Source organism: Callorhinus ursinus, unplaced genomic scaffold, assembly GCF_003265705.2.
Source record: "Callorhinus ursinus isolate GAN/ISIS: 27379988/994484 unplaced genomic scaffold, GSC_fseal_2.0 scaffold37, whole genome shotgun sequence".
In the NCBI taxonomy this organism is placed as follows: Eukaryota; Metazoa; Chordata; class Mammalia; order Carnivora; family Otariidae; genus Callorhinus; species Callorhinus ursinus.
This window is the reverse complement of record NW_027397099.1, coordinates 1213485-1235189: the sequence shown is the minus strand read 5'-3', so window position 1 is coordinate 1235189 and position 21705 is coordinate 1213485. Positions and strand designations below refer to the sequence as shown.

The 21705-nt window shown below is 45.4% G+C and overlaps 1 protein-coding gene across 1 annotated transcript in view; it reads left to right on the top strand.

Moving 5' to 3' along the window:
- Positions 1-21705, top strand: part of HYDIN (HYDIN axonemal central pair apparatus protein) — a 374533-nt gene that overhangs the window by 229844 nt on the left and 122984 nt on the right. The window contains exons 27-33 of the mRNA XM_073880040.1: positions 10967-11104; positions 11722-11881; positions 14338-14457; positions 14736-14945; positions 17340-17477; positions 18825-19002; positions 20731-20855. Coding sequence (XP_073736141.1) covers positions 10967-11104; positions 11722-11881; positions 14338-14457; positions 14736-14945; positions 17340-17477; positions 18825-19002; positions 20731-20855 — 1069 coding nt within the window. The remainder of the gene's footprint in view (positions 1-10966; positions 11105-11721; positions 11882-14337; positions 14458-14735; positions 14946-17339; positions 17478-18824; positions 19003-20730; positions 20856-21705) is intronic.

The window sequence follows — 21705 nt, the reverse complement described above, 5'->3', positions numbered from 1 at the left end:
TAACATATAGCGTATTATTAGTTTCAGAGGTGGAGTTCAGTGATTCATCAGTCTTATACCCCGTGCTCATTACATCACATGCCCTCCTTAATGCATCACCCAGCCACCCCATCCCTCCACTCTCCTCCCCTCCAGCAACCCTCAGTTGGTTTCCTAGAGTTAAGGGTCTCTTAGGGTTTGTCTCCCTCTCTGGTTTCGTCTTGTTTTATTTTTCCCTCCCTTCCCCTATGGTCCTCTGTTTTGTTTCTTAAATCCCACATATCAGTGAAATCATATGTTCATTGTCTTTCTCTGGTTGACTTACTTCACTTAGCATAATACCCTCTAGTTCCATCCTCGTCATTGCAAATGGCAAGATTTCATTTTTGATGGCTGAGTAGTATTCCATTGTGTATATATACCACCTCTTCTTTATCCATTCATCTGTCAATGGACATCTCAGCTCTTTCCACAGTTTGGCTATTGTGGATCTTGCTGCTATAAACATTGGGGTGCAGGTGTCCCTTTGAATGATTATATTTGTATCTTTGTGGTAAATGCCTAGTAGTGTGATTGCTGGGTCATTGGGTGGCTCTGTTTTCAACTTTTTTAGGAACTTCCATTCTGTTTTCCAGAGTGGCTGCACCAGTTTGCATTCCCACCAACAGTGTAAGAGGGTTCCCCTTTCTCCAGTGTGGCCTTTTTGTTTCCAGATCAGATTATAGATAAATCAAGCACAGGGGCCTGAGGGCACCCAGCCCTGAAGCAGAGGAACACGTGTTGTTCTCACATTGATTTTTCTGTGATGAGCATCAGTTGTCTGACATTGTGTTTGGAAGAGGAGGGTGGAAGGACTGGAGGGAAGGTAGGGGAAGCCTCGTTTCTGGATGCTTCCATCTGTCTCTGCATCATTCCTCAATTTCTGTTGCCCCCAAAGTGGAACTTTTCTAAGTCATGATATATTGGTGGTCGTTGAGGTCCTGGGCTGTGGAGTCGGACATAGCCAGTTAGAATCCGGGCTCTGTCCTCCTGGCCATATGACCCTGTGCTCTGGTTTATATCCCCATAAAGTATGGATAATGCAGACACCTGAAGGAGCTGTCATGAGGACTGAATGAGATGTGTCTAGAAGCGCATGTGTCACTGAGATAAAAAAGAAAATCTGAAACTGTTGGCTGTCTTTTGGTGCTCAAAGGGTCCCTTCCTCTCCTTCATTCCTTCACACCAAGTGCCGCTAAGTGAAGCACTCCCCGGGACCCTAAAGTTTTGGAGCTACTGGGTCCTTAGACACCAAGATGACGGACCCAGACCCCTTTCTTTCAGACAAAGGGTAGAAAATCCTTTTCCTGTGCCAGGCTGCATTCACCAAGGCTGGAGCCGGGCTGCCCAGTGCACCTCCCTGTCCTTCCCACCACGCCTCCCCACAGCCAGGTTCTTTAGTTTTCTTTTGAAACAAAAACAGCTTTATTGATTGCATGGGGACAGGCCCAGGGTATCCTCGCATCCAGCTGTCCCAAGCTGCTCAGTGCGCTGGCCAAGAGCCTGGACTCTGAGGATCTTCCTGCTCAGCTGCTTGCCCCCTGTGACCTTGGACTCCCCTACCTGCAGAGTTCTTGGAGCTGTGCCTCTCATGTAATACGTGCTGGGTAAATGCCAGCCCTGACAGATACTCCTTTATTGAGGAAACCAAAAAAATGTTAATTAATGTTCATTAATTAAATGTTAATACCAGACCATGTTTGAGAAGCAGCATCCCAGGGGCGGCTTTGAGACATTTTCTCCTGAAATCAGTCTGAAGCCTGAGGGCTGCAGGTGCCTCTCGCTGCCTAAGCTTCGGTCCCTTCCATAAATACCCCTCTCTGTTCCCCACCGGCCCTGCATGCCTCAGAAAGCCTGAAGCTCCTGCACTCACATTTTTTTCTTGTCCACCTCCCAGAGAAGTTTAGATAAGCGATAAAAGCAAGCAGGGAGCCCTGGCACAGGAGGAAACGCAGCTCTGATGAGGGAGCCGAAGGGGCCAGAGTGGGGACAGAAGCAGTGGCCACAGCTGGCCTTGGGCACAACGCCGAGTCAAGCTCGAAGCCCCTCCAGGCCCCTTTCTTCCTTAACTCTCTTCAACCTGTGTCTGAGTCAGGATGATTTCACAGCCCAAGGAATGAAGCCAGTGGGAAGGGGGGCTACCCTCCTCCTGCCCCCACCACCGTATTAGTTTCTTATTACTCCTCAAATCATCATACACTGAGTGGTTTAGAACAAAGTAAAGTTATTCTCTTCCCATTCTGGAGGTCAAGAGTCTGAATCCACTTCCCTCAGCCAAGTATGGACGTGACCATCCTCCCTCTACTCCCTCCAGAGGCTCTAGGGAAAACCTAGGAGAATCCCCTTCTTGCCTTTTCTAGCTTCTAGAGCCACATTCCTGGCATTCCTTGGTTCCTGGCCCCTTCCTCCGTCCTCAAAGCCCACAGCATAGTGTCTTCCCATCATTCTGCCTCTGCTGAGATCGCCACCTCCCCCTCTTTTCTCTGCAGTAGCGTCACGCTCTGCCACCCTCTTGTAAGGACACCTGCGATTATATCATTGGCCTCACCCAGATCCATCTCCCCCGTCACAAGACTTTAACTTAATCACATCTGCACAGTCCCTCTTTTGCCATGTAAGGAAACATTCACAGGTTATGGGGGTTCCAACAGGGACACGTGGAGGATGCCCATTATTCAACCTACCAGACACCCCAACCTTGCCAGCACCAAGTGTTCGTGCTCCCTCTACTCTCTGCCAGTCCAAATTGGCTTCTAAAAATGGATTTTCAATACTGATGACTTTATAACGCCATAAGGAACTTTTGGGTTCTCATTTATAGCAAACGGGACTCTAACTTAAAAAAGAAAAAAAAGCATTGGCTCATGTAACGGAAAGTGTCTAGGTATAGGCTTCAGGCACAGCTTGAGCCAAGGTCAGGCAATGTCACCTGTACCTCCTATCTCCCCCACCATCTCTTTGCTCTGCCCTCTGCTGTGTCAGCTCCATTCTCGGGCAGGCCCTGCACACACAGTTGCGAGATGACTCAGAAGCTCCAGCAGCTCCAGCTCTCATATGCCAGGTTCAAGTCTAGGGAAAAGAGGTAGAGGCTCTTTCTCTGAAATAAGTGCCAACAAATGTTTTGCTGCAACTCACTGGCTGTGGTTGGTTCTTGTGTCCATTCCTCAGCTAAGGCCCGAAGAACCCAGTGCTGCCCCAGAGCTAGGCTGCAAGTGAGAGAGAGGCTAATTGCCAGAGGGGAACATAAGGCACCGAAGCCGAGAAAGGGAGGCTGGATCCCAGATCACAAAGAGCGAAGACACCCACCACAATGACCGATCAGACCCTTTGTGTTTCCTTGGCGAGTCCCAGCCAAAGAAATGGGCATCTGATTATGAAATTTGGCACCAGCTTCTCCGAAGGCCATCTGAGGGACCTTACCAGTGCCCCAGGGACATGGTCAGCTGCTAGGCCCCTCAGACACGGGAAAGCAACTCACGATGAGGCCTCTGTGCCTATTCCCAACCCCACTGCCCTGTCACCATGGAGCACAGAGCTCCAGCTTCGTAGGCACCTTCACCTTTTCTCCTTCTGCAGCTTTGACCTTTCACATGAACGATAACATCCCCATCTTTGAAACCTTAGGATCAGACCACCAATGCTGGGAACAAATCCGTATCTTTACTATGAGAAAAACCTCTTTTAGCAGCCTTTCAGAGCGAAATATGTCTCCTGTAGCAATTATTTCCTGTAGACAATTGTGTAGGGCCAAATCTTAAGAGCATGAGAGGAAGTTCTGTAATTTTGACCATAAAAGTAACTATAATTGTGTGCTTCTCTGTGCCAGCCACATTCTAACCCCATTACATATCTTAGCTCATGTCACACAGCAGTCCTGGGAAGTATTAATGTTCTCCCCTTGAAACTGAGCCCACACAATGGACCCAGATTCCAGGTGTGCACTGAGTGCAAAGCCCTTGCCTTAACCGCTGTCTTTACTGACACATCAAAGAATATTTTTCTATATATTCTATTACTATATATCCATCTTTCATTTAAATGAACCTTCTGTGAATACTCTATCCAAACATTGCGCTGGGTGCTGTGGAGATTGCAGAGGTAAATGAGACCCATCCCTGTCCATATGAATTTATAAACCGCTGGTTGTGGTGGTGGTGGTTTTAGTATTTGTCTGACTCATTCTTGCATGTTCTCATCCCCACTCACCATCAAAACACGTGTGCTGAGACGTGGAGAGGCAGCTTGTGGGGCCCAGCCACCTCCCTGCACCTCAAAAGCCAGGAACCCAAACTGGCTCTTCCTTCTTGTGCTTCACAGTGTGTCACCAGAGAACCACTGCAGAACCTCACTTTAAAACCTTTTGTTTTGATTTTTCACAATATTTGAAGGATGCCATATTGGCCTCTAAGAATCAGGTTGGCCTGAGCAAGAAGTAACAGCAGGGCTTGACAGCAGTCAAGTTGGAGTAGCTGTTGGGTTGGCGTCAGGAGAAAGAATGGGAAAGAGAAATTGACAAGTGCGATCCCCAATATGAGCTAAATGTATAAGTTGTGGTACCAAGGACTTCAGTAATGTGAGAACTGTCGTGGTCTGTAGGCAGGTGAGAGGTATCTTAGAGGAGGACCGAATAGGACTTGCTGAGGGGCTGGTTATGAGGGGGAAGAAAAGGGTCTACCAAGGTTGGTGGCTAGATTTTCGGTTCAAGGAACTAGGTAGGTTGGTGATAGTGCTGTTGTGTGAGGAGGGGAACAGTCCAGATTTGGTGGTAGTAGGAGAAAGAGGGTCTGGGACTGGACAAGATGACAATAAAGCTCCGTGAATATGTACCCACCCCCACCACAGAGCAAGAATCAGTGTAGGAATTGAGCTCCTTCAGCACAACCTGGTGAGTAGTCGGGTGCTACATGACACCAAGTGAACAACAGAAATAGTTTCCAGTGAACAGGACTTTCATGGATGCGTTTAAAAAAAAAAAATAACAGATTTGTAAATCTCTGTCTTAGACACTTAGCTCCTCACAATGCATTTACAGATGGCCCTTAGCCCCATCTGTTCATTTAAGAACTTCTGGCAGAAACAGGGGATGGCAAAGATGAGGGTGGAAATCTGAGTTCTTCTCAGTCCAGTGACAACATGCAAGGAGTTTGCAGGATGTGCAGTTTTGTCTTCTTCGGTCTATCTTCTTTCCACCCTGCAGATGAGGTGCTGGGGTTACCAGGATATGTGCTTTCTCAGGTTAGCATTCTGTGATTCGAGGAGGCCCAAGAAAGGGACTCTGATGGGAAGAGTAAGCAAAATTAGGGGACTCAGCAAAGAAGGCTGAGAAAGAAGGAAGTGGCCACATAAACCAAGAAAAGGGAATTTGTTTTTAAATGGCAGGGAAACAGTTCCATTTCCAGTAACACAGTGGGCTAAAATGCCAATTTAAATATATATATATATATATTTTTTTTTAATTTTGAGTTATGGACAAGCTAACAGGAATTCCCACAGAGAAAGTTCCAAGGAACATTGAGTGTTTATATTAGTGTGCTATTTTATGTTAGTTTGCTAGTTTACCTCAGACTGGAAGGCTAAAACAACAGAAATGCATTTTCTCACAGTTCTGGAAGCTAGAAACCTGAGATCAAAGTGTTGGCAGGGTTGGTTCCTTCTGTGGGCCATGAGGGAAGGATCCATTCTAGGCCCTCTTCTTGGCCTGGAGATGATGGTTTTCCCCCTATACGTGTCCTTGGCCAAATTTCCAAATTTTATAATAATAAAGCAAATGTTGCATCACCCCCATTATAAATGTGTGACCTTCTTAGTAAATTTGAAGCCCCTAGTGAAAGAGAACAGCATGAGGTCAGCCTCCAGTTGACCTGCTTATACTCCATGGTGATGCCCCTAGAAGCTTCCCATGCCTTCCTCATCAGGCCACCCATGGCCCATCCACCTAGAATCTCCTCTCCTGCTATCATGGGCCAGAGAATTTATCTGCCCAAGGGGTCAGATTAACCTCTGGGACTGATGGGAAGACTATAGCCATCTCTCAAGTCTGAGCTTCCAGAAACAAGTTCCTTTGTAGTGGGCCCACAAGAGATCAAGGCCAAACCTTTGAAGGAGACCTTTGAAGAGGGTGGGCCTTTTGCTCATTTCATATGTAACTTGAAGGTGATCACCGGAAGGGATCGTATCATCTACTTCTGTTTGCAGTCAGTTCATCCAATTTCCTGAGATACCACGTCTGTTACCCCGTGAAGAAATGAACTGAGCTGTTTTTCATTTCAGTTTTGAGTGTAATGAAACTTTTCATCCTGCTTTAATGTTGTTACAGAAGAATTCTAGGCACCTTATTATAGATTCATTCTTTTTAAGGCATTTTCCCGGTGCCTCCAGCCCCAGCGTAGGGTACCAGGCTCGTAGATATTCAGTGTGAGCGAAGCTGGCTTCTAAAGAAATCAGTGGAAAGCACCAGTGCATATTTGAACCTGAGTTAGGGTTATGTCTGCTTGGTTCATTTAGTGATCTGATTCTTAAAAAGAGTCTATTTGATTTATCTATGTGTTCATATTAATTAAAATCCCCCAAAGCTGGCTACATCTACTGAAGACCAGACATTAAAAGAAATGAACTTGAAAAAACCATCCTGTTTTGAAAGTATTTCTAAAGGGCTTTGAAACTGATTACAAGGGAGAACTCACAGCCTACCTACCTGTTTGGCCGTCTTTCGAAGAGTATGTAGCAGTGGGGACACCTTCTGGAGCTTTTATAGAAGTGGCCATTTCTCACAGAAATCCCTCTGGAGAGCTTCATGGAGATTCTGGGTACATTCCTCCACTACTCATCTTGCAACAAAACTTTTTGTGGGATGTCACTTCAAGGCAAGGTCAATTGTGGCTTGCTTTTCCTTACCTAGATTACAATCAGGATGGAGCCCTCATCGTCAAAAAAAAAAAAAAGGTTCTAGACAATACACTGTATGTTCTTTATGTTGTGGCTTCCAGTTACCCCTAAAGTGAAAAATCCTGCAAGTCACTGCCATGGGCCTGGCGTGGCAGAAGTAACCAAGGATAAGCCCTTACCCGTTAAGGAGGTAGACCACCCAGCAAAGTTGGTTAAGAGTGTGAGCTTTGGTGCCAGGCTAACTTATCTCAGCCACTTACTAGCTCTCTGAGCTTCAGTTTTGTCATCTGAAGACCAAGGACCATCGCAATACCTACCTCATCGAGCTGTTGTGAAGATTTAATTAGGGAGTCCTTATTGAGCGTTTCAAATAGTACCTGGTAGAGAGTAAGTGATGAGTAGTGTTGGCTGCAGGTACTTAACTTGGGCCTCTTGTAGTCTGTTTGGACTGCTATAACAAAATAGCAGAGACTGGGTGGTTTTCAAGCAACACATATCCATCTCTCACAGTTCTGGAAGCTGAGAAACCCAGATAGTGGCACACCTAGGTAGGCTTGGTGTCTGTCTGGTGAGAAGTGGTTCCTGGTTCACAGATGGTGTCTTTCTGCTGTATGTTCACAGGTGGAAGGGCCGAGCTAGCTCTGTGGACTCTCCTGGATAAGGGCATAAATCCCAATCAGGAAGGCTCCGTCCTCATGACCTAATCACCTCTCAGAGGTCCCACCTCCTAATGCCATCACCTTACAGGTTAGGGGAAATCTGGGGGGACACAAACATTCAGACCATAGCATGGCTCTTGTTTGACCACCAATTTTTGTGACCTTCTTGCCACCATCTTCTTTGTCCATGATTCTTAGCCTGGAGTGCACAGCAGAATCATGTTGGAAGCTTTTAAATATCCTGACTCCAAGTAAATCAGAATGTCTGCGGTTGGGACTCAGGCATCAGTTGATCTTATAGTTCAGCAGGTGATTCCAATGGACAGCTGCAGGGAGAAGAACAGCTTCACTGTTCTAGAAGCTCCGATTGCATCGCCTTTGGGGAAGCTTTAAAAATATGATTTTATCCCCAAAGTTCTGGGTAACTTGAATTTCGGCTAATCAATGATGTGCCACCAACTTCCCCCTTAGCATAGGTGACCAGTTGGAAGCATTCTGGGACATAAGTCAAAGGGCTAAGGCAGGCTGCTTTCATAAGGGGTATGTGTCTGCAGTTTGCTTCCCTTTCTCATGTGGCAGAGCTGGGACGAGCTGGTAGGGAAGGCACTGAGCCAGCCCCATCTGTCATTTGCTTCTCAACGTGGGAGGTTCAGCAACTGTAAGACCACAAAGCCAGGCAATAAATAAGGAAACATGGCTGGGACTTTGTTTGTGCCTGGAGGGGCTCAGGAATTTGCCTACTTTTAACATGAGATAGAAAACAAGGGCCGATCTAATCTGGAGCAGGTTTGTGATGAGTGGAGGTAGAGGAAGGGAGGGAATTCATCTGAATCCCAACAATGAAGGTGTTCCCCCGCTTAGCCCCAGCTCAAGAGCAGCTCAGGGCATTGGACTTTTACCCTGACTCAGGCACCCTGCTGAGGGTTCTGCATATTAAGCCTCAAGCAATCAGGTGAGAAGGACTCTATCACCTACACAGTACCCAGGTCACATAGTGTGTGAATGGGGAAGCCAGAGTTCAAACCCAGGCTTTCTAACCCACCCCCCGGCCCCCGCCCCGGCCTTGAACTGAACCACTGTGCACTCTGCACGTCTTGCCATCAGAGCACTTGTATCCTGAATGATACCCATTCCTATGTCTCTGACTCTGACCCACTGGCCTCTGAGTCCCTTGAAGCAAGATTTGGCCTTCTTATCTTTGGAATCATATAATGCTGCGGTGGTCTCCCTAGAAACAGAGCCTGAGATGGTGATTCTTGGGCAGGTGCTTTATCGAGGGAGGCTCTCCGGAGAAACTGTAAGAAAAATGAGACAGGCTGAGGGGAGAACTAGGGGATCTGCCTGACGCCATGGGGAGCTCTGGGGTGTAAATTGCCTCTGAGTTTGTGGCACGTAGAGCCCTCACTCTCATCTAGCCATCCTGGCCTTCAGTTCCTACCCTAAGGGGAGGGAGGGCATAACCTTCCAGGCAACTCCCACTGAGCCAGAGAAAGGGGCAGCCAACACCCAGAGCACCTAGTGAATGGGTGCATCATCCTGGTGAAAGAGATCTAAACAGTATGCCAACTACAACTGCTACAGCCGTTATTTTAAATTTATATATATATAGCATATGAGCCAAACACCTTTTTTCCAGCCAGTGGTGGTTTTCACCCTTCCTAGGGACACTCCCAGAATCCAGGTGCAATGAATCATTGGATTAGAAGTCACTGTGTCTACTGCAAGGCTGCTCCCCCACCCCACACACGCCCCCCCCCCCCCTCCACCCTGAGACCCAGGCTGCCTGTTCCGACACCAGCACATAACCACCACACAACCCTTCGGTCTCCGCATATCATCTGAACCACGGCACAACGTCTTAACTGCAACACAAGCATGTTCGGGGGCGTTATTAGGATGCGGCCCTACTTCCAGTGAAGGGAGAACAGCAGACAAGACTCGTGAACTTTTTAAATCTGCAGCACAAAAGAGGGTATTAATCCTAACTTACCCAAGAGTCGAAAATAAAATAGGAGGAGGGAACTGCTGGGCCCAAACCAGTGTGGCCAACGGACAGGGTGTCTGACGTTCACGTGATCTGTCACAGCTAAAGGGAGGGGTTCTTCCCTGGCTGCTCTGGGGACGCTAATATGGGGAGCTCTGGAATTGGAGCAATACTGATTTTCCTTGTTTGCTATGTATTCTCTTTTAAAAATAACTGAACTTAATCCTGTTGGGGTCAGCATAACAGGAAAGTAATCATCGGATCCTAAGGGTACAATGAAATCTGATCCTCCCAAACCACCAACATTCTATTTCAATTTTTTGGAGCAGGTTTTTTCTTTGAATGGTAAATTAAAGCCTTCATTATGACAGAGGTTTCACATTCTCCTGTGGCTCCGTCTGTTTGCAGTAGGGCTGCTCTCCCAGCCTCCTTTGTTTCCTCTCCCTTCCAGTTGTTCGGGTATCATGATCAGCGGAGGTGTTGTTTTTCCGCAGGTCTGCAGACACGCTACAGCTTTCAAGTTTTGCTTTACAGATATTCCCATATGCTTTTTTTCCCCCCGTTCACCCCAGGAGTGTGCACATGTTGGATGACAGAGTGCTGTTATGTGGGGCAGCTCAGCAGAGTCTCCCCAGGTGTCTCCGCTGACCTGGGGTGATTTAGTGAGTGCTCCGAATCGTCCTCTGCTGATTTGCACTGTCCCTAGCTGGGAAGGCTGAGTGATAGCCTCCTATTAATTATCAGCTCCAGTCCTTAGCCATCTTGTTGCCATTCCTACCCACCGTGGGTCCTAAATCTGGCTGTATATTAGAATCACCTGGGAAGGCTGTTAAAAATCTAATTCCTGGGCCCTGTCTGAGACCTGCCGAATCAGAATTTACCCAAGAATGGGGTTCAGGAATCTTTATTTTAATGAGGTTCCCAGCCCCCAGCCCAACATGGGCCCTCAGCCGAAAATGGTGTGGTTTCAGCCTAAGATAAAGTCAACTCAAGACAGCGGGCCTGGAAAAAACCAAAATGGAAGCTCATGGAAGAAGATGAAATGAGCTTTTGCGCTCTTCTCCAAAGCCTTAGGGAGTGGGGTGGAGGTGCAGTGCAGTCCTGACTGGTGGTGGTGGCTGCTTCTTTTTTTTGTAACACAAGTGCCTGACTTAAGCTTTGATTGCCGATGCATCTGCTTCAAAGAGGCACGGCTTCAGAGGCGGGATCTCCAATAACAAACAATGTCAGCCACCCAGCGGGATAGGGAGCCAGGCTGCCTCCCCCCACCGACGTTCCTTCAATTTCGAAAGCTTGGTAGATTTGGATAACCAACCATTTGGGCTCCTTGTCTCTGCTCTTCCCTGCACTTTCCCACCGAGCACTGGTTGGCAAAATAACGTGTGCCTCTGTCCACCCGCCCCCCTCCCCGCCTTTGTAGGTTCGTGTCATGGCCAAGGAAGGCCTACAGTGCCCCCCTGTCCCAGGTGGAGTCCATCCCAATAACCTCCGCTTCTGCCAGCTCACCAGCGGTGCCAGCGATAGAGTCCCCCAAGATGGATCTAAATGATTTCGTTAAGTAAGTGCAAAGGCAAAGCCAGAATGGAGTTTTTTAAAATAGCAATTTTTTTCCTCCACACTGACTTTCATTCTCTAACTCACCCCTTATTTGTTCATCCAGCCACTCACTAGTCAACAGTTTAGGGAGTGCTTTCTGTGCATGACGCCCTGGACCGTGCATCTGAGATAGAGTGGAAAATCATTTCTACTTTCAGGAAGTCACAGCCTCCTGAGTCCTGGAGGACTAAGCCCTTCCCATCACATTGCCCTTTCTCCATCTGTCCAGGGTATGCAGCCAGGGTCAGGTCAGGGGTAGCAAGCAGAAAAGGATATGGCAGTTGGCCAAATAGTATATCCTCACAATAAAATGCTCCAGTAAATAATGAAACTTAACCTTGAGCACTGGGGACACAGCAAATTGTCTGAAGAATTGCTAGAGCTTCCCAGAATTTCTCATTATTTGGACATGGGCTCGGTCGGCCAGGAAAGAAGGGTTGGAGCCTATGGAAAATTGGCCAACCCAGTGCCCCAGCGTCCATGTTTGGGGGCAGGGAGTAACAGAGCACTGCCCAGCTGAAGAATGTGTTGTGATGGTTGCCGAATGAGTGATTCAACACATTTCATTCAACTCTCCAGGACTGTCTTCACGGATGAAGATGCTGGGTGCGAAGAAAGAGAATACAAGAAAGTACAAGTGCCCACCATGGTCATCTCAGATGTACAGTTTCCTCTCCACAGCGTGGCTTGGCAAGTCGAGGGCCCTTCCTCTAAAACAAAAACAGAGGCAGGAGCAATGGCAAGTGTCACACTGGGGTTTGGGTGGGATGAGGCTAGGGAACATCATCCAGGTCACTTCCCAACCAAACACCCCCAGAGCCAGCATCCCAGTGAGAGCCACCCACCACAGCACATAAATTTTTCTCTCTAATGAAAAAGCTTGTTACCTCAAAACCATGGCATTCTTCTCAGCCCCTAGATAGAGCCTACAAAAGGAGAAAGATTTTCCTCAATCATTCCACAGTAAAAACAAAGGGGAGCTCAAGGGACTTTAAAAATTCATACCTTTAAATTCCCCTTCTAGATGGATGGCCTAAAGACATCATTGGAGATAAAAAGATTTAGGTACAAAGGTGTTTGTCACAACACTTTAGAAATGGCAAAAAATTAGAAAAATAAATGACCGTATATCTATGGACAATATACAATCTTTTAAAATAGGGTTTGTCTCAGTAGTGGCAGGTGGGAGTAAGCAAGCATTTTCATACTTTGTAGGTAAATTAGGAATTGGTATAGCCTCCATGACATACACTTTGGAGAGTGTATCAAAATTTAAAATGCACAGTTCCTCTGCTAGGATATTCTTCTCCAGGTACACCTTTACATTCTCATAGACATGTAACTCTCCTTGTACACTGCAGCTTTGGTGGTAAAAGCAAGAAAAATAGGAAACAATTTTACCCCACCAATAGGAGACTGGCTGAATAAACCAAATTGTATCTGCACAAGGCAATACTATAAAATCTTTTTTAAAAAATGAGGAAGTTCTCTAACACTGATTTATAACAGTCTCTGATACATAAAGTAAAAAATACATGTTCAATATTTATTTTTTATTTTATTTTAATTCCAGCAGAGTTAACATACAGTGTTATATTAGTTTCAGGTATACAATATAGTGTGATTCAACAAGTCTAGACATATATTACACAGTGCTCATCATATGAAGTGTCCTCTTAGTCCCCAACCCCTATTTCACCCATCCTCCCACCCATCTCCCCTCTGGTAACCACCTGTTTGTTCTCTGTGGTTAAAGTCTTTTTCTTGGTTTGTCTCCTCTTTTTCTTTGTTCGTTTGCTTTGTTTCTTAAATTCCAAATAGGAGTGAAATCATATGGTATTTGCCTTTCTCTAACTGACTTATCTCACTTAGCATTATACTCTCTAGGTCATTCCATGTTGTTGCAAATGGCAAAAAGTGATTCCTTTTCATGGCTGGGTTATATTCCATTCGTGGTATATATACCACCTCTTCTTTATGCATTCATCTATCAATGGATTCTTGGGCTGCTTCCATAATTTGGCTATTGTAAATAATGCTGCAATAAACATAGGGGTGCATATATCCTTTTGAATTAGTGTTCTCATATTCTTTAGGTAAATACCCAGTAGTGGCATTACTGGATTATATGATGATTCTATTTTTAATCTTTGAGGAACCCCCACACTTTTTTCCCGCAGTGGCTGCACCAGTTTGCATTCCCACCAACAGTGCATGAAGGTTCCTTTTTCTCCACATCGTCACCAACACTTGTTGCTTGTGTTTTTTATTTTAGCCATTCTGACAGGTATGAGGTAATAGCTTATTGTGATTTTGATTTGCATTTCCCTGACGATGAGTGATGTTGATCATCTTCTCATTTACCTGTTGGCCACATGTTCTGTTTTTTAAAAGTATTTTAGATGATGCTTGTGAAGAATATTTTGTCACATGGAAAGGCAGCACTCATATCAACTGACAAGTCAGAATACAAATGCATATCCTTATATAAACACATTATATACACACACACATATATACATACATCTATAGTATAACTTAGTAATTGATTTATATTTCTGTCTTTGAAGCTTTATGTATTTTCTGGATTTTTTAGAATACATATATGGATGTAAAGCACTTGTCTTTTAAAGGTTTTCTTCTTTTCTATGTTCAAAGAGGTTTGTTCTAGAAAACTGAAGAATACAGAAAAATGAAAGCAATAATCCTCAAAATGCCACCATTTATAGAAAAGTGCTACTGAAATTTTAGCAACCTCCCAGCTAACTCTGTTTGCATATACAAATCTCTGAATGAATTTGCACATGCTTATACATTCAGGTGGGCATATGTAATTGTACATTAATGGAACTGCTTTTTCACTCAATAATATGTTGTGCATATGCTTCCCAGTCCATAAATATACACTGAATTATCCTCCATGGATGGAGGCACCACACAATCTCCATTTAAAGTGATCCCCTGTTGATAGGCATTTAGTTTGCTTCCAAAGTTTTGCTATTATAAGTAGTGCTGCAGTAAACATCTTTGTACATATATTTTGGGCACTTGTCCAATGATCTCCATAGGAAAAAAAATGTACTATTTTTAAGGTATAAATAATATACTTCAGTTTTCTCTCACTGAGTGGGGAGGAGCACATTGATGACCCATTACGAATGCTTACTAGCTTTTCCGCACACCTCTAATTTCTAGGGATTAAAACTTAACTCTGCTGAAACAGAAAAAACAGACCCAAATCTGAGCCAGGTGGAGTTTCAGGAACCCCCATGGATCTTTGAGCGAGAAGAAATGCTTTCCATGGGGATAGAAGAAGTAAGTAACACGTCATGGGCCCTGAAGTCATGTGATACTGACTCTTCTTACTGAGCACTTGCCCCAAGTTGGAAATTTAAATCTTGCCAGGCCACTACACCCCCTATTATCATCATTTATGTGCAGTGTTCTGGGCTAGTCATCTTTCATGGAGTCAAACAAATTAAAGTCAGGAATTAACCTGTAAATTGACTAAAGCTTAACCTACTCTTTGCAGACCCTCCATCCCAATTTTGATGCTCTCCTACAGAATGACTTACAGGTGTTTGGTATTACAGGTGTTTGATATTCTGCCCCTCTACGGAGTGCTGCGGCCGCATAGTAGCCACCAGATATCCTTCACCTTCTATGGACACTGTGATATCATTGCACAGGCTAAAGCCCTGTGCGAAGTGGAAGGAGGGCCCACCTATGAGATAATGCTGAGGGGAGAGGCATCCCTGGTCAACTATTCCTTTGACACCAAGGATATTAACTATGGATTGCAGGTATTGCCAACTACAGGGAGGAGATTTCCCGGTTTCACCTTAAACATTGCACACAGTTCTGCGCTCTAACCTCTCCTGGAACCCTGGATCATCACAGTCTCACCACCACCCCTAACCTTGATCTCTGATCCACCTCCCTAACCCTGACCATCCCACCGCCAACTGCTGGCCAGGCATTTTCGCTTGCTTCTCTGCCTCCTGGAATTCAGCATGTTAGACGCCTTCCCTCTCAATCCAGAAGCCCATACCGACCTCCTTTTCTTTCAACAGCACTACCACCTTCTCAGCCCCATAAGTTTACAGTCTCCAAGGCATTTGCCACTGAACTCTCTCTGTCGCCTCCCCGTCCTTACCAGCATCCGTGCTTGCTAATTCATCCTGCAGGACCCCTTGGGATCGGTTTGCCCTTCCCATGGCCACTGAGGTTCTCACAGCGCCGGGGCTTCTCAAGCCATGCCTGAGATAGGACAGCAGATCTTCTCAAACCATACTGTGCATATGAGTCACCTGGGAATCTGGTTCCAGTGCAGATTCTGATTCAGTAGGTCTGGGGTGGAGCCTCAGACTCTATCGAGCATTTCTATCAAGCTCCCAGGTGATGCCGAGGACCCCATGGAAGAAGGGATTACACCACATTCATAGCTTCTGCCACTAACCCGTCTAGACAGCACTGCCACATAGACCTTCCCCAAACTGCATTTTCATCCTCTCAGTCCCAGAACAGTCAACCCCAGCAGCATTTGGGAAGGCAGCATAGTATTGAGAAAAGAGCATGGTTTTGTAGTCGGAAGAACTGGGATGTCACCCCAGTTTGACTTCCTACGGACTCCAGAACCTTGAGCATATCACCTGACCTCTCCAAGCCGCAGGACCCCTCATCTATAAAATAGGGTAGCAGTGCCTGTCTCCCCAGGTGGTTGTGGTCATTTAATAAAGTGTCAGTACTGTGCACGGGTCAGGGAAGCCTCCAATCCTGAGTCCCTTTCTCTGTCACCCATTGGATCAGAGCCAAGCTCCTCCACCTGGGTGAGGGTCTCCTAAGCCCCTCTATTAACTGATGCTCCTTACACATTAAATTTCATTTCTTCCCATTAGAGCCCATTCATCCATTTGTGGACAAACTGGTTTATCCACCGACCCTACTCCTTCCCAGCCCTTCCTGCCTTAGTACTTCCTATTATCCCTCTTCTCTACTCTTCCAACCCCAAATCTACACATACTGTAAGACTCAACTCAGCTCCCTCCTCCAGTTTTTTTTCTCTTTGCATTCTCTCTCTCTTAAGAATATACTTAAGGTCACCTGGGTGGCTCAGTTGGTTAAGCAACTGCCTTCGGCTCAGGTCATGATCCTGGAGTCCCGGGACCGAGTCCCACATCGGGCTCCCTGCTCAGCAGGGAGTCTGCTTCTCCCTCTGACCCTCTTCCCTCTCGTGCTCTCTATCTCTCATTCTCTCTCTCTCAAATAAATAAATAAAATCTCAAAAAAAAGATATACTTAAGGATATTCTTTGCCGTAAAATAATGTACATTCTAATTTTTGTTTTGGAATAATAGTTAATTCTATGCCTGTACATCTTCTTTTCCCAATTAGATTTGTGTTATGTACTCAGAAACCATATCTCCTACCAAATTATAATGGGAATTAGACACCTCCCCCCATTATATAGCTACTGCATGTATAATTACTGAATTCTGGGTGTGCATGTGTGTTTGTACGTTAAGGATTGTGCCTAAAAGCAAATTCATCCGACACCTATTGAGACTTTGTCCATGGAGTTGACCAAATAGAATTCTCTTTCATTCTTATCTCCAGGGTCTTCTGGGCAAGTAATTCTGGCTCAGCTCAGAGTGTATTCTTTGTAGCAGCCAGGCCTTGCCCTAGCTTATCCTGAGAACCCCCAAAGTGGCCTCAGTTTGTGGTTATTGGACCTGCTGATTAGCTGCTGAACTGTGTTAGTAAAGTCGCAGGAAAAAATACGTCTCGCCTGTTACTCCCATGTCTCTCCATATAAATAGAAAAATCCTAATTCTGAACGCAAATCTTATACAAAAAATCAACAAATATTAGTATAGGAAAGATAACTTTTACAACCCTCCATTATGAGTTCTTTGTGGTGAAGCAGCTGAGGTGCAGAGGGTTAGACACCCCCACACACAGCCCCGCTAACCTGAACTGGTCATCAGAAGAGCTAACGTGGAGCCAGGTTTCCAGGGCCTGGTGCTCCTCCCTCTCCAGCAGCCACCTTGTGGTGACAGCGAAATGCGTATTGGCCCGCGTCTAGATCATGAAAACTGAAATCCGTGTCTGTGAGGCTTGTTTGTCCACCCGCCTTTGCCAGGATGATAACAGCATCCCAAAGGGTGGCTGACAGCAGTTCCCCTTCTTCTCTCAAGCTGTTCAACCACGTCACAGAGAATGAGATCACACTGAGGAACACTGGGAAAGTTGGCTTTGAGTTCAAGGTTCTGACTGACCACCTGTCTTCACCAGACAACCTTCTGCCCGGAGTGCCCCTAATCCTGCCCTTCTCGGTAAGTAGCCTCCTCGCCCACGATGGCTGTGGGGCAATGGTAGGAAGGACCCAAGTTCAAACCTGCAAGGCACACCCCCGTGGCATGCGAGATTATGCTAGACATTCACTGCCAGGATGATGGGTGTGATTTTTTTTTTAAACTAAAAATAAAGGGTTCTCAGAAGCAATAAATACATAAACCCAAGCACTTTACTCATTTATTAAACAAGGATTTATTGAGTCTTGCGTGAGCTAGGCACCGAACAGTAACCAGCGGTTCCACTGTGAGCAAGACAGTATAACCCTGTAGGGTTTTTTTCATGATTATAAGAATGGTTTGTTTCCACTTACGTTCTCACACTTCCCTTGTAATTCCTTGAAGCCAAGCGCCTCCTCCCCACTTGGATTAATCCTTTCCTTTTTAAAGTACAGTTTTATCATGCATGGATGCATCCTTAAACTGCTTTTGGTTGATGAATTTTTCCAAACTTATAAGCACCCACTATGTCCAGGTATTTTCCTGGCACTGGGGATGGCATAGCATAGTAAAACAAAACAGATACATATACTTGATCCCAAAACTTGGAAATTTTGTTTTATCAGATTTGTCTTTATCTTGAGTTTTATGAAAGTGGCACCGGTAATGTAATCTTGTACCTTTTGCTTTTTTTCATCCAATATTATGTTTCTAAGACTAGTGCACGTTGTTGCATGTAGCTGTAGTTCATTTATTTTCACCATTAAATGATATCCCTTTATAACTATTGAAAGCAGTCTTTCTTTTTCCTGTCAAAGCACATTTGGGATTTTTCCCTCCTAAAATTTTGCTGTTGGAAACAATCCTCTACAAATATTCTCATACCTGTCTCCTGGTGTGCAGATGGAAGCATTGTCTTGGGGAATTTTCCTAGGAGTGAAATTCCTGGGTCGTGGGCTTTGCATATGTCCAATTTTGATAAGATGACGCTAAAACATTTTTCACTGTGTTTTTTTTTCCCCCATTGGCATTCCCACCAGACGTATATGTTTCTTTTGATACATATTCTCACCAAAATGTGGTTCTTTTTGGCAATATGTGGTTTAAAAAAAATTCATCACAGTCCTAGTTTCATTTCCCTGGTTGTTTATGAGGATGAGCATCTTTTACTGCATTTATTTGCCATTCATCTTTCCTCTTTTATGAAATAACCGTTCACATATACTACCTAACTGTTCTATTGCTTAGTTGTCATTTTAGCATAGCTTCATATGAATAAACGGAGAATAACCAGCACAATAGGCCTGTGGGACTGTCCTATCCATTAAGTCTCCAGAAGCAGGATCCATTGTAAATATTAACGTTCTCTTCGGTCTTTCTGCTACGTAGGGTTTTATCAGTTCACAGCAAGAGCAGGTGTTGAAGGTGTACTACTTACCTGGAGTACCTGAGGTCTTTCAGAGGAGTTTCCGGATACAGATTGCCCACCTGGACCCAGAAAATATCACTCTGCGTGGAGAGGGTATCTTTCCCCGAATCTGCCTCGATCTCCCCAGGAAACTCCACGGTATTACTACCCACTATAGTATTTCCCCACTGGGGAATGAAAAATGCATTCTGCTTTGTTTATTTGAAGGTTGCTTGGCAGTCCTCACTGGTTTCCTTTTGTGTGATTCCTCAATTGCAAAAAAAAAAAAAAAAAATCGATTTGAAATTGACCTGGTGACCTGAGTTTAATGAGACAGGATATGGTCCATGACAGTACCAAAATTAAGACCCTTGACCAATTTTGCCATCAGTGAATTGCATATAGAGGGATCAGGAAGTTGCCCTTTGAAAGGCCTTTTCCTCCAGCACACGTTCCTTCCAGCTACAGTCTCTACCTGAATTGTCCTTATTGTGGCACATTCACAGATGGCCATTGAGAGGTGAAGGCTGATTTTACTCCAATGAGTAGAAATCCTAAAATAAAAACTGTACAGAAAGGCAACCAAGGTTCTGACCCCTTCCGCGTGTTGGCATTACACAGTTTAGAGGCTAATATAGACTTTGATTAGTTGTCTGCCCACATGCTTAGCTGAGGTTTCTCTGGTTCCATCGAGCCCTTGGAGCCATCCCTCTGGGCCCGAAGACTTCCATCTTGGCAAATCCCAAAGCTCAGCTGAGCAGCTGTCTTAGCCATGCACTCTCTGGCTCCTTCTTCCTGACATGGGGTGCAAGATGAAGGGTTAAGACAAAGTTCTCATTCTTCTTTGTGACTCATTCAAGCTCCTTGAAATCTTTGTTCCACAGACAGCTTCAGACTAAGCCCTCCTACCCAGCCTTTCCCCCTCCCAAATCACTGTGCCCCAAATCACTGGCTTGCCTGTTGATGATCACCCATGACATCCTGACTGTCTGCTCCCTGAAAATACAAACACAAATATTAGTACATTTAAGACCATGTTACACTCTAGCATCTAGAGTTCCAGCCAGACAGAGCTTAGTCCAGCTCCATAGAAAAGTGTCAGGAGGGAAAGCCTTTGCCACTTGGTTGAAAACCCACTGCCCAGCGGGCCTCTTTAAGGCAGTAGCCACATTTGGCCAGCAGAGGGCTTTCAGAGAATGTACATCTGAATACTATTAGTTCTGAATACTTCTGGTTGGGTCTCCTGTGCTCCAGTTCATTTCGAGTCCAGTGCTTCCTATTATTCCAGAGTAGGCACTTTAATTTCTCTGCCTACCTCGTCCCTCAAACATTTGAATTTGCACTGGCTTACTGGTGAACTTGGTGTCTGAAATCTCTCCACCGATTGCCTACATCCCTGATTCGGGGGATTGAAACCTGTTTAGTTACAGTTATAGCTGCAAATATAGTCCTTTTGTTTACTGAGATTTAATAAACATGCAAAGTGACTTAAAGGATGACCGGCCATCAGAGTGTGTCCAGCATGGAGGGGGCTCCTAGTTCATGCGGCGTTCAGTGCTAGACCCAGGAAAGCATCAAGGAAGCTGGGATCTGCTTGATCACCTTATAAGTAACGTGGGATGTTACTACCATCAAGTTCTTGAGAACCAGCTGGGAGCTTACTACAGCATAATCTCATTAAACTCCATGGGGTCTCTGATACAGACTGAACTCACTCAAAAACTCCGTTACCCTCTGAGGCGGAGAAAACATGAAAACATGGCAGATAAAGCACCAAGAAGTTCACTTCCCCTCTCACTCTATGGACCCTGAGCTGACAGTCTGTGTTGTAGGCATAATTCATATATTTCTAATCATCCTGATTTCTTTCTCCTTCCAATCCCACAGGAAATGAAAAGTATGAAACCTTTTTAAATCAAGCCAGAAAAAACCTAGAAAAAGAACACAACAAATATGAAACACTCATTCACTTAGAGACAACTGAGGAAATGCCTGAGGATGAATCTTCTGAGGTAAGATTAGCTTCACCCTGCACAGAATGAATGTGGCAGAAGAACAGTAGGTGCAAAGGCCCAGGGGCAAGAAGGACATGGTATCTCGAGGAACAGAAAGGAGAAAAAGATGTAGCTACAGCAAAGAAAGGGGAGAGGTAAGGGGCCCGCTAGGGAACCTATTAAGGGTTTTGAGCTTTATTCTGAGGGCAACAGCAGGTCACTGAAGTGTTTCAAGTGGAACCTTGGGTAATCAGACTTCCATTTAAAAAAAAAATCTCTCTGGCTGCCTTGTGGAGCTCTGAGAAGCTCTCAGGGGCTTGCAGGGAATGAGAGTAGATGTGCTGAGATGTGCTCAGTTTTTTAAAAGCTGATGGGGTGACTAACTCTAGATGAGAGGTGATGGTCGTGTAAACAAGGGTGATGACACAGGAGGTGGGGAGAATCAGGTAGGTTCAAGAAATACTCTGGAGGTGGAATGGTCAGTGTTGAGGGATTGGTTGGATGTGGGGGTGAAGCAGAGGTGACCCCCCATTGTCTTGCTTGGGTGACAAAATAAGGAGGGGGCGCTGAGATGGGAAACTCAGGAGGAGAAGCATGTTTGGGGGAGGGGAGAAAGGGAAATGAGTTCTGATGGTTCGTTATTGTACATGAGATTTCTGAGCATCATCCAAGTGAGGCTCCAACAGGGAGCTGAACCCAGTGCTATGGACCTGAGAAGAGAGATAGGGCGGAGAAAGTGCTTTGAGTCACCAGTTGGTCACTGTGATCACAGGAAATGGTGAGATTCCCTGGGGAGTGTACTGAGTGAGCAGGGGGAAGGGTCAGTTCAGAGTAGAGCCCTCTGGTCTCCACGAGCTAAGTCTGGGCG